General features: G+C 33.9%; 1 protein-coding gene across 2 annotated transcripts in view; it reads right to left on the bottom strand.

The window, feature by feature from the left end:
- Positions 1–221: 221 nt before the first annotated feature.
- The window catches only part of SBF2 (SET binding factor 2), a 248,125-nt gene continuing 235,166 nt past the window's right edge, over positions 222–13,180 (bottom strand). The window contains exons 36-41 of one of the 2 annotated variants that reach the window (XM_081335708.1): positions 12,373–12,609; positions 10,401–10,505; positions 7,968–8,158; positions 6,954–7,041; positions 5,884–6,015; positions 222–3,127 (exon numbers count right to left, since the gene is read on the bottom strand). In XM_081335708.1, coding sequence (XP_081191834.1) covers positions 3,029–3,127; positions 5,884–6,015; positions 6,954–7,041; positions 7,968–8,158; positions 10,401–10,505; positions 12,373–12,609 — 852 coding nt within the window. In that variant the 3' untranslated portion in view covers positions 222–3,028. The remainder of the gene's footprint in view (positions 3,128–5,883; positions 6,016–6,953; positions 7,042–7,967; positions 8,159–10,400; positions 10,506–12,372; positions 12,610–13,180) is intronic. The other variant, XM_081335707.1, reaches the window with a different exon arrangement.

Below are 13,180 nucleotides of genomic sequence, written 5' to 3'. Positions count from 1 at the left end.
AGATTTTTTTATCAAATTTATTTTAATAAAATGCTATTGGAGTAAAAATCTATCAAAAGATAGTTTTCTGTTTAAGATACATTAATAATTTAGTTTATTCAGCATGAAATGGAGCTTAGTTATGTAGCAATGAGGCTGCATATTCTGCAACATTTACATTTTTGGTAAACTCATTCAATGAATCCAAGCTCTGCAAGCTGAGATAATGTGCACTGCATTGATGCATTCACACAATAACCATGAGATAAATCATAAAACAAAGTTCAGGAATATGCCTTTATCCCATTGTTTGGCAAATCTATGCACACTACAAACTGTATGATTGTTTGAAGAGAAATGCATCTGTACCAGGCTCTAAGTGTGAGGAGGAAGGGCAAGCAGTAAAAATGAAAGTGAAACCTTCTAAGCAGTTTGTGTCTAACCTTGTGATGTTTCTGCACATAGCTTGAAGTGCTTTATTCTTCCCTTGAGGAGCAAAATGGCAGTAGGCCGTTTCAAAGACCCAGTTTGGGAATATTTTAATAAAGTTCCTCTACCTATGGGTAAAGCAGTTATGTGTGCAAAATGCAAGCAATGCAACAAAGAGATGCAGCCATCCCATTAAAGTGAATGGGACTGTTGGTGAGTCAACAGTGGGTCAGAAGAGGAGCCGCTGTGGGACAGAGATGAAAGTTGCTCGAGTTGACTTAAATCAAATCCACCCTGTGCCCCATGAAAAATATTGCTTATTTTTCTTCCCAAGGACAAGTTGCAGTCAGATGTATGAGTTTTCCAACAACAGTTTCAATAACACCTGAATAATCAGTTGCTATTATATTATTTGTATCTTTTAGCCATATTTATGTTTCATACAATTTTTATTTATTCAGTCAACACAGAATGAAATACATAGCTTAACTTTTCAAGGCAGCTAACTGATATGGCCAGTTTGTGATATTCATGGAATGTTTTGAATTTAACAATGAAAAAATAGAGCAAAGGACAGTTTTTCACATGCAAAATGGCACTTTCTGTACAAAAATATGAATTTTATTACAGGATAACTTGGGATCTAAATTATACAATTAAAGATATGGTATTAACTATTCCACTGGGTAAAGAAGGAATGTTGTCATATGAAGTATCTTTATTACAAGTTAGTTAACAAATGCTAGTTATGGAACATATATAAAATAATTAAAATTCCTAGTTATAACTGTATGAGTAATGTATATTTTTAAACAACTTTAAAACAAACACAATCATTATTTTACAAAGCACATAAAAAAGTACTTCATATACAAAGAAAAGTACATGAATGTGCAAACACCATTTTTTTTCACAAGTGGTAATTTATCAGCTGAAAATGCTAGAAAAATCCTTCATTTCTTTAAGTTTGGAAATCCAAATATATTTAAAAAAGAAATATTTCCTATTTTGTGTAGTGTGAAATCTGTATTCACTATTCATTAGAAAAATAGGGGAAATAGTGGTTTTTTAAAAAAGGTAAACAATTCCAGAAACTGAAATCCTACAAGTGAAATCAGTTTTAGTCAATACTGGCTTGATTTGCACATAATGCTAAACCATGGTTTAATATTAGGAGGAACTATTGAGAGCTTTGGACCTTTGGGCTCCCCTTTTCTTTTCGTTCACATGTAAGAGAAGCACACTAACAGTTCTTGATTTAGTTTTGATAAATCATAATTTAAGGTTCATAATAATAAACTGTGGTTAATTTTAACTCTGGTTAGTAAAAAAATAAGCTATTTCAAAAACCATTGGCTTGTTATAGCCAACTTTAGTGAAGATTAATAATCACTGTCCAGATTCAGCTCTTAGAATGGAACTTAATATAAAAGCTTCCAAACCACCAAGGAAAGAGATCCATTCATCAGTCCAAGGTTTGCAGTGAGATGCCCTTATTCCATTAAACTTTGACTTAGCATTACATGTGAACTCAGCCATTAACTTACAAGTGACGTCACTAAACCCTAGAAAATACTGGCTAGTATAAACAAACATTGAGTTATTAATTTTAATGTATTAAGTTTTTAAAGAAAACGTATTTTATTTCTAGGGCTGTTACACTCAAAAGTCACTATCAAGAAAAGCTTTTATTTTGGTTTGTAAAAAAAATTGTCAGAGATTTTTAAGATGAACAAACACACTGGCAAATGTTAAAAAATCTAAAAACATTCTTCCAATTTATGTGCAAAAACATTTAAAGTATCAAATTACATCACATCAAGCCAAATTATGTACATATCATTATCTTAAATTGTTGTTATCTTGCTAGCGTTTTGCTATAAATAATTTATTTTTCTCTCCTTCAAAATGCCTGTTTTCAAAGACTTCAGTGCAAGTGTTTTGTTTTGTTTAGTGCATTTTTTCCCTTTTTACAATGAGCAGAACAGCACATAAGTTAATATAAAACTTTTGTATTCGTTAGCATTTCCTCTTCCTGAGGCCTGATCTTGGTTTCCATTCATCTACAAAGACGAATTAACTAGTAGAAAAATGGCAAGATATTTCTCAAGACAGAATGTTCAGAAAGCAAGTGGCAGAAAAGAAACCGCTTCTTTTAATTTATGGTGCCTTGAGTGTGCCTTTTTATTGATCTCCAGGGTTTAAAGGTTTAAATAACCTCTTTCTCAGAATACACTGCTAGCCTGAACATGAATCCCTTTTTCTAAAATAGGAAGCTAATAAGATTAAAGATAAATAAAGGATTATTTTCAAAAATTAAGTGTTCTGCTGGATTATTCATTCCTGTGTCTAGAAAAAAGTTATCCCGCTGGGATCACTTAGCCTGGAATTGTATTGAAGATGAGGTTTTCTGGGCAATGAGGTTAGTTAGTGTCTTCCAAATGGAGAACGAGACATTATATAAATTATCAACTAAAAGAAATACGATGTTCTGAGCACTGTGGCTGAAATATAAGGCTGTTTGAACTGCAATAAACAATTCTTCTTAGAAATAGAGTTACTCAGGCATATCAACAGATATTTTTAAATGATGATGATGATAGCAAAAATAAATTCCTTATTATGCATCGGAAATGCAACTCTGTATTCGGTCCATCCACTGGTAGGCACTCTGTGCATCTTGCGCACAAAAATTATACACTCGTTTACTTGTCTTTAGCTGCACAATTAAAATTAAAAGATAAAAGCAGTATTAATTTTAGAACATACTTGATTTCCATACTTCATGAATCCTATTGCCATTACAGTCTTTGCAGCAGCAACATTGTTCTCTGCTGTTCTCATGAACTCCAAAAATCTACCATTTGGAAAAGAGAATCACGTCTATAAATGCATGGGAAGTTTGCAACGAGAAGCTGCAAGCAAGTCAAGATTTTCTACTATACAAGTAGTCCTCAACTTATGACCGGTTGTTTAGTGACCACTGAAAGTTACAATGGCCTCCCAAGGGCTACTTATGACCCAGATTTGAAGTTCTGAGGGATCCCTCCACGTTTTTAGTTGTTTGCAGTGCCCTGTAATCACATGATCTTAATTTATAACTTTTTTTGTCAGAAATCAGCATTTAATTCCCGTTTCTGGCAAAAATATACACTGTGAACATTGGATTTACTTATTGGCACTGCAAAAAAGGTCATAAAATTGGGTGTGGCCATATGGGGACCTGCTTAACTATCAGCATGACTTACAATCATAATTTCAGGCTCAATTATGGTTGTAAGATAAAAGTTATCTGTAGTTCATTCGATGAATCAGACATTTCCCCCTACTTTTCTCAGGAAATAGAGTGTACAGAACAATAGACTCAGCTGCTGCAAAGAAAGAATTCTCTCTTCAAGCAGTTTTAAATGCTGAGGCAATTTGGTTCCTTGGAAATTGCTGTCCTTTCCTATACTTGATAGATAATACAGTCTATGTGTTACCTAGATCATACAACCTCAGGATGAGCTACCAACTATGTTAAATGGAATTTCATAACTGAAGAAAGTCAGGAAGAGAAATTCTATATTGATTTCCAATATATTGTTTCCATCCCATCTTTTCCTTAAAAGCTGCTTAATACTAAAGTAGCAATCCTTTTATTTGCCTTTTGACTATTCAAGAGCTCCTATGTCTAATATGTGTTAAACATTATTTTTTCTTCATCTAGTCTATCCAACATCAAGCACATTATTTTGCACAGTTTTCTGCAGGTTGTTAAGCAGATAGATAATATCTAGATCCCAGGTTACCCAATGAAAAAAATAGTAGTAGTTCCATTTCACAAATTTTGGCCCATTTATTTTGGCAATCCGGTGACCCCTAAAAATGGCTGATCATAAGTTAGGAAAGAAAAGGGAGTGTGGAGTCTTTGTTGCTTGGTTGTTTTTTGTGCAGATGGTTCATTGCCTAACTGGGTAATATCTTTATTGCTAGAAAGAAGTGGAATTTGCTCTTTGTTTTACATATAGCAGCTCATAACACAAGATATGAAAAAGTAATATGTCATGCATCAAAAACATCTCTGAAACAACTAACCGACTATTTATAACCACATGGCATCAACATAATAGCCAAATGAACTGAAGCCCTACAAAATATTTTAAGTAAACGAAAAAAGAAAGAAGAAAAAGTAGGAGTCATCCATAACATACAGTGTTAAGTATTGCAACAGCCTTGTATAGAACAGACAGGCAGAAGACTAGCAAAGTGCATCCATAAACACCAACTAGGAGTCAGGAGACTTGATAAAATTTCTCCACACGTGAACAGACTTAAGCATAGTTTCAACTGGGAAACCTTGAACATCCTAGATCACACTACATCCAAAAATACTAGGGAATTACTTGAAGCCTGGCATTCAGTCAAATCATCCACCAACAGGCACATAAATGAACCACATTTACACACCAAGAGACAATAAAAAGCTAAAAAAGAAAAGATCAAATTCCTTGCCAGCAACCCACACCTAGATAAGCAGGGATTAATACCAGGAGCAAACCCAAACAATCAATCAAGCAGTCAACAACAGGTTAATCAAGGAACTACCAAGGGGAAAACAACAACCTCACCAACTTTGGGTGTATTGAAGACAAGACAACTGCTATATATAAACAGAAAGTAAGCTCCACTCCTTTCTAGCACTGAAGATGTCACCTAGCCAGGTAATGGAATGTCTGCAGGAAAAAACCGACAGAGAGCACCAAGGACCCCACAATTCAATCCTGAGCCAGTATATTCTCTTCTATTGGTAGAAATGGAGTACTGGCTAAATGTATCTATTTCTCCATGTCCTTATTTAAGAAACATTCTGCACAGATTCTACTGCCAGTGTCTAATGCATGCTGGCTTGGGAATTCTGGGAGTTGAAGCCAACAGATCTTAAAGTTGCCAAAGTTGAGAAACACTGGTCTAGTGAATTAAGAGCAAGACTGAAATTTGTGGCATAGCATCTGCTTTGCTTGGATCAATCCCAGGTTAAATCTGTAGTCACTCTGGGAAGGGCTGAGACGTCAATCTGAAACTCCGCAAAACTGCTGCCAGTCCACATAAACATTAGTGAACCAGATGGACAAAGATGTGATTTGATGTAAGACGGCTTCCAAAATTCCTATTCTAGAACGTGGGAACCTACCTTTGACAAATCAAATGTCATTAAAGGGGGTGTTACTTAAAATATGTAGCATCCATATATAAGGGCAATGGAGAGACATGTTACACTGGTGTACTTTCTATATGCAAATTACAGTCACATCCTATACTGCAGATCACCCCCACTCCCAGGAAAATTCTTGCAAATGTACACTGTAGTTAAATCTGGCTGAGAAAAATTAGGGAGTTGTATCTCTCTGCACAGATTACTACGAACACAGATTATGAGTACAATTTTTTGTTATTAATTTAAAGCAGATGGTAGTCTGGAGCCAATCTACTTACATCAAAGAAAGCTTTTTCACTAGCATGTTTTGGAGCACCAATAGTTGGTGAAGCGGGGATTACACTTTCTACTTCTGCAAGCTCAATATGGCCCTTACAACAAGCATCTTCCATGGAATCATAATATCTTAGCTAGGATAAAAAGGAAAAGAAACACTAAACGTTAAAAAAGCAACCAGCATAGTAAAATGAAAAGTCTGATATTGTTATACTGAACATGTGAATAACTGTATATAGAGTAGCTATGATTAACCATAATCTCAAATGAGATGTCGTGGACAGTTTTTAATTTCCTAAAATTCTGTATAAAAATGATTACATAGCAAATATAGAGAAGGGGAAGGCAAGCTAAAAGGCATGCTGATGTATAGGGGATGTCTGGATGTCTGGATTGCTCCTGAACCATTTTGGAAGGGTTAAATGGTTTATAACTGTTGAAACTTAATTAATAAAATACCTTAATCAAAATACTGAAAATTCTAAATCATTTCATAATTATTTCAAATTCTTAAGGATAGTAAAGAAAAAAAATCCAAATATGTTGGATAATTGGGATGCACTTGAGAAAATGTATAATGTAATCTTTATTAATATTTTAAAAATAAGCAACATTGTAAAAAATAATTTAACATTGTTTGATTAAAAATTAGCATTCAAAAATAGTATTTCATTATTAATGCCTAATGTTAATGTAAAAGTTTTATGATAAAATTTGCAAGAAAGTAGCACCTTTTTTCACATGATAGTCTGAGAAAAAAAAATAGCATACAATTATTGTGCTCAAGTGAAATTTGAAGCACTATCTCACAGTAATTTTTGAAGCATGCACAATCCATAGTACCTACTTAATAATCTGAAATATATAAAAGCAAGTTTGATTTAAAGCTCAACATGGTCTTGGAAGTCTGATGGTAAGAAAATGATACAAAAATATAATGAAAGAATAATATACATTTAAATAAACAAAGAAAAGAAACAACATTTCAGATGAAGATTGGTGGGTGAGGGATACTTCTGGGGTTCAACCTGCAGATGGTACACATATACTACATATCATTATTACACTTTACCTGGTGTTTTGTAACATCCAACACAAACCAGCGTGGTTTCCAACCTTTTAGCAAAGCTCCTCTTTTGTAAAGGGTACCTTCAAAAGATCTAGAAGAAATGTTATTTCTTATTTTAAACAATGGAAATCATAAAAATATCCACATATTAATGATGTTTATTAATTCAGTCAAATACATAGTAGAGAACATAAAGCAAAGAACAATATGCCCAGATGAAATTTCCTATTAATTCATTACCAAAGTAATATACATTACCTCAACATCAAGCTGTGGGTTTTAACTTACTTATTCTAATGGTGTGCAAAATGTTAACAGCTTGAAACATTAGCAGCTTGAACCATTTCAAGACTCCTGAGCAGGATGTGTAAAGTGTTTTGATACTGGGTGATATTATTTGTTTTTTTCAAAACTCCTCCTCCAATATGGAGGTTTGGTGAGTGCATGAGTCACAGGCACAGGCTGATATTGGCTGGAGCTAGTAGGAGTTGGTAAAGTGTGATAACCTGTCTCTCTATTTATCTTGGTATAATAATTCTCAGAAAGTTTTCTTAACTGATAAATATGAATTTACCCTTAATTTCAGACAAATAAAATATAGACCAAAGATTTCAGATTCTTCTGAGTGTGAATATGATTAAGATTGATTTAACACTTAAGGTTCATTTAAGTTTTGAGAGCCCTTCCTTTGATTATCACATCACATTTTTTAAACTACATCTGTGGAACACTGAATATATGTGGTGTACTGTGACACTTTCCTCTGTTAATTAACCTGACTTTATGTATCCTCAGAATTCCTAGCCAACATAGCCAAAATCCAATCATCTGGAGAGCACTATTTTCCACTGCAATAAATTTGTTGTATAAATAACTAGACTAAGCTGCAACTGGAAAAGTTTTAATAAAGGATGTTTTGTGAGTCATTTGAAACAGAATGAAAATAAAGCAAATATAACACTTTGAAAATGTTTTAAGGAAGCCAGACTTGTATCATAGTCTGATAGTCCAGATTACCTATTTTCATCATGTTTCGATGTGAACTGATTGTACAATGTTGTTACTCTCCTTTCCACACCGTTGGAAGATGAAATGTTGCTGTTCCGTTCTTCACCCAAGCCACTGTCTGGTAGATGCAATATAGACCTCTTCTGACAAGAGTGCAGGTTGACAGACATTGCCGAAGAGCCAGAAGGATGTCTCCGATGCTTTAAAAGGTAATGTGACATGGGGTTGGAAAAAACATTGTGGTTTAGCCAAAGATCCAAATAGAGATACTTTACCTCTTTTTCAGTGATTGCTTAAAACCAGGGCTTTTTTTGTCATAGAACGCTCAGAACGGAGTTCCGGCACCTTTTTTGGATGGAACCTTGTAGGGTAGGCAAGGCGGGTTGTATGACATGTGTGAGTTCCAGCACCTTTTTCTTTTACAAAAAAAGCACTGCTTAACTCTAACCTTGTGACAGAAATCCAGGGCCTGAATTAAAAACTTCAGAAATGAATTGCTACACTCTATTTCTTGCAACAGAAAAATGACAGTACAGCTGGCACATAAAGTTTCTAATAAAAAGATACTTGAAAGGATCTGTAAAAATAGTTTAGAACTTATTCAGTGTTTGTTGCTAATGCATTTTTGGTCATAAATTTCTCATTTCAAGCGATTACTGTAGCTTTGATTAGCTAGTATGTTGCAATGTGATTCATTCAAATGCTAAAACATCACAATATCTGTGCTATATACTGTGTCTCTATTAAGAAATTAACTAAAAAAGAAAGGACCCAATAGATCTGAAGAAGACAATGAATACATGCTGGGGAGTAGAGATATAGGTCTAACTATGAATGAAATGGTTAACATTTATGTCAGAAAGTATGAATTTGTGATTTATTTAAGCTGTTGGGAGTGCATATGAAAGTAGGAAATCACATATTGGTAATAGCTGCATGTTGTGCTCCAGTGAATGATGCTAATGGAAAAACCACGGATGTGTTTTAGGAAAACTTGTGCAACATTTTGAGTGAGTGCATGGCATTTTGCATATCTGCTTACATAAAGATCTCTTTGTTTTCTGATTTAAGCAGAAATTAATGCTTACACATCGAAAGGGAATTCATCAAAAAGCATGACTGATTTGATTGTTTAAGATGAACAAATAAAAGATTTAGTGAAGGATGCATGAGAGATGTCACATGGGACAGATCATTATTTGGTTACAGTATGTCAAGAGTGAAACCTGGAAAAAATGCTTGAAATAGAATGAAAAAATGAAAAGAATTAGATTACAAAAAACCAAGAAATTTGGAATTATGCTAATGGCAGCATGAAAATAAATGCCTGGAAGAACAATGACATGAAGTGAGTGAGGAAAAGAGCAAGTAAGAGAACTATCACAGCAAAAATAAAAGATTACTGTACGTGTAGTAGGGAAAATCATAGCTGCAAGGAATTTGGTAGAAAAAGTTAAAATTAAAAGAAAAATAGAAAATGTTTTGATGGGAAAAAAGCCTACTTTGTTTTGGAGGTAGGTGAAGAGGGCTAAACAAGGAACTTCCTATAAATGAATGGACTTTAAACAAAAAGAGGTGAAGTTATTTGAGATGAAACTGAAGTAAGGGAAAGTGGAAGGAGTACTTTGGAGATTTATATTTAATGATACATGAAAATCGGAATTGAAATAAGCACTATAAATATTAATGTTCAAGAAAAAAATGAATGGTAGTATAATTGAGTGAGCATGGCTAGCCTGTATGAAAGTTATTTATCCCATACCTAGGGAATTGGATAAATTAAAGGTCAAGAAGAAGATGATCTGCACAGAGATGGTGATTGTAATGCAAGAATAATAATTTATATTGGCTTCCTTTGCATTTATAGTATTATTCTTAGTCAATGCTTTGGAATCAGACTTATGCAAGTGGAAAAGTTGTTCATGAATTTTTCCTCCATGTTTCTCTTTGTTGCAGTCCTCCATACTCTTCAAGTTATCCTTGCTCACTGCAAACATCCTTGTATTACCCTATGTTACTCCAAGGGTCCTCATAGTGTGCCAAGTCCTTGTATTGAAAGGAGCCATTGAAGCCACTGAGATTTTGTATAAGTCTAGGTCAAAACCATGTTTCATGGTTTAACCTGGATTTATCAACCACTAACTATATACATGATTTAGTTTTTAGAAAGCTAAAAACATTCTTAAATAATCAAGATGGACAGTGCTGGGGAGTGGAATTTAGTACTATGGTTGGGTGCATTATCTGGCAGTAATAAATCATTATCCCATTTCAGCATGAAATGTGAATCCACTGACAGAGATGTACTATAAGTATGTTAAGAATTTAAAATGCATGCACTGCCATATTCAATAATTTAACAGTGCTACATATACGTGGAATTTTGAGACAACTATTTTTAGCCCTTGCTGAAAGGTTGAAGATTCTTGTCAAAATACTTACATTGTCTTTCCCTGAATCTTCTTTCACATTTACTTTAACTCTTTCCCACAGTGACTGCCACCTTTCTGGGCTGTGGTTTAATTTGTTCTCCAGTCTTTCAATTTCCTAAAAACATTTGAAATAGGTTTTTTCCCTTGTTTTCCATAAGGTTAAATCTTTCTGTTGTTCCTTCAAACACATGAGCTACAACCTCTTGCTACAGTTGAAAATGATAAATGTTTTAAAACTTACTTACACAGTTCAAGTCCAATGCTGTGACCGCAAGATTTTACATTGCCAAGATCAACATTTATCACTTTTTTAAAACAAACAGTACTAAATTATAATAAAAAAGGAAATGAGATGGACTTATTTAATGTGTATGCCAAACTGTAATCTATTTCTACTTTTAAAATGGGAATTTGAATTCCCTTACTGTCTCTAATTAGAACTATTTCCTATGCATAAGCTATAAATGAAATCAAATGAAAATGAAAATAAGACAGAAACAATTTTTCCCAAGTGCCTCAGGTAGTATGCTTCAGCATCAGCATTATCAATTCTTCTTCAGCAATATCAGCATTCTTCAGTCTCCCAGGATTTGTTACAGACACCACAGTACTCTTCACTTACAAATAGATCTACTAGACCAGGACTACAAAAAATCACTATACTATAACCACTAGCTTATCCTATTTGTTTTCTGCCATTTATTGGTCCTCTAGATTTTGGCACTTTGATCTGATAGCCCAAATTATTTAAGAATCAGAACAGTGTTTTTCATATCATACGTTTATAGCCTATGTCTCTGATATAAAGACAAAGCTCCAAGTCTTCAGTTAATCCTTAAGGAGTCCTAAATGTGACCAGCTGTGTTGTTATTATATTTGCTACAAATTATTGACCCAATTTTAGGATTTTAAGGAGTTATCAAGTCAGTTTGATGTTTAGCAGCTCCCAAATATTTTTCCCCAGGATTATCTGTGTTCAACCTGCTTGTCAAAGTTTCTAAAGGTGCTTTTATCACTGGTCTTCTTTTATTCCACCTTTCCCAGCAGGACACATTCTCAAGAGAGGTAGATCATTGCATAATGTATCTAAAATATGATAATTTGGTCATTCATGATTTGTTTGCTTTTTTAGCTATTCATAGATTTTTCAAGAGACTTCTCCAAAACTAATAGATTTTTTTATTCTGCTTCTTGAAGTCCAACTTTTATTTCCAAAGAGTGTTATGGGGAAAGCTACTGACTGCATAATTCTGTTCTCTGTAGGCACAGACAGATCACAATATCTGAATATATTTTCCAAAGCCTTTATGCTAAGCAAGTAGCACTGCTCTGTTTAAGTCTAGCCTGTTTTGTATATGATTTGTCATGTCACATGAAGGCCAAAAGTGATGGGGCTGCTTTCACCATTTTAACAAAAAGCTTCTGTGGATGCCAAGAAAAGCTCCAAAATGCCAGAATAAGTACTTCACAATTAATCAAAAGATGTTCCAGCAAGTTCTTGAATAATGCACATACTAAATATTAGTTATGCTGGGAAAAAATGACAAGTTTTATTAAGGCATAATAATATGGCATATTTTACTAGAAAATCTATACAGAAAACAGATTTAGTCAGCTGTAATTCTGAAAAAAATGGCATTCCTTTTGGGGGCAATCTAGTGTTTCATGGAGTCAGTAGCTTAAAAACTGAATAAGGGGGTAGGCAATATAAACAAGACTTTATCAATTATGGTATCTGTACTGGTGCGGATATACTGTATAGTCAGAGAACATATGTATGTATAGTATATGATGAGATTTAGGTAATGGTCAATAAAGTAAATGCAGCATTTTTCTTGTGAAAGTTTTAAAATTACTTTAAAAACCGACTCTCTCTACATTTTCTTATCTTGCTCTTTTGTTTTTATTAAAAACACTGAAAACTAAAAATATATTTTTAAAAATAATAAAGCTACATGAATGTGTTAAGAGGTTATACTTACACTAAATAGGTTGGTGATGGCATCAGGTTGCACTTTAGTAAGGTTATCATAGCAAGGCCAGACAATTTTTCTCTTATTGTGGGAAGGTGGCATATCCACCTGATCTGTTTCATCCAAGGTACTACTACACTTTGCACTTATCATAGTCCAGTCATAGGTTGGGCCTGTGGCTAAAGTCTCTTCTGTGTAGTAATCCCATTTCTTAAGGCAGGAAATGCTGACATTTGGTTTTAATACCTGTATGAAAAAGAACCCTTGTAAATGATAAATGTGATGTGACCCATCTTCCCTAACAATATGCCCTTGGCTCAAACCATTTTCCTCAACTTAATGCAGATAAACATTTAATCCGTTTTAATAGTAGGAAGCAATTCAATTCTTTTTTTCAGTTTCCTTCTACGGTTAAGTAAGTAAATTGTTTCTCAATTCAGTTCTAACCCTGGGAACACCCCCTATTTTCCTCTCCTTTAAAATCTGTAGAGCCAGAACATATGAAGTTCTTCATGAATTGGCAGGAGCCCTTGCTCAGTTTATTCCTGTGAAATGATGCAACAAAAGTATGACATGGTGTGAGTTCCATATTAAAATAATTATGAAACTTATAAATTCAGAAATGTTATTAAAATACAGAATACAAAAAAATCTAGCTTTGCAAATATTTTGGTCCCTTGGAATCAAGTAACATAAAAATGTGGGACAATCATTGCCTTTATTTCAAAGAATGCTAACATTTAGCAACACCCATCCTAAAAGCATTAGCATTATGACCTTTAAATTCGAGTAGGCACCACCACCTAAAACTGTGTAT

Source organism: Vipera berus, assembly GCF_964194415.1.
Source record: "Vipera berus genome assembly, chromosome: 1".
Lineage (NCBI taxonomy): Eukaryota > Metazoa > Chordata > Lepidosauria > Squamata > Viperidae > Vipera > Vipera berus.
The sequence above is the reverse complement of the archived record's forward strand: the minus strand, read 5'-3'. Positions and strand labels throughout refer to the sequence as shown.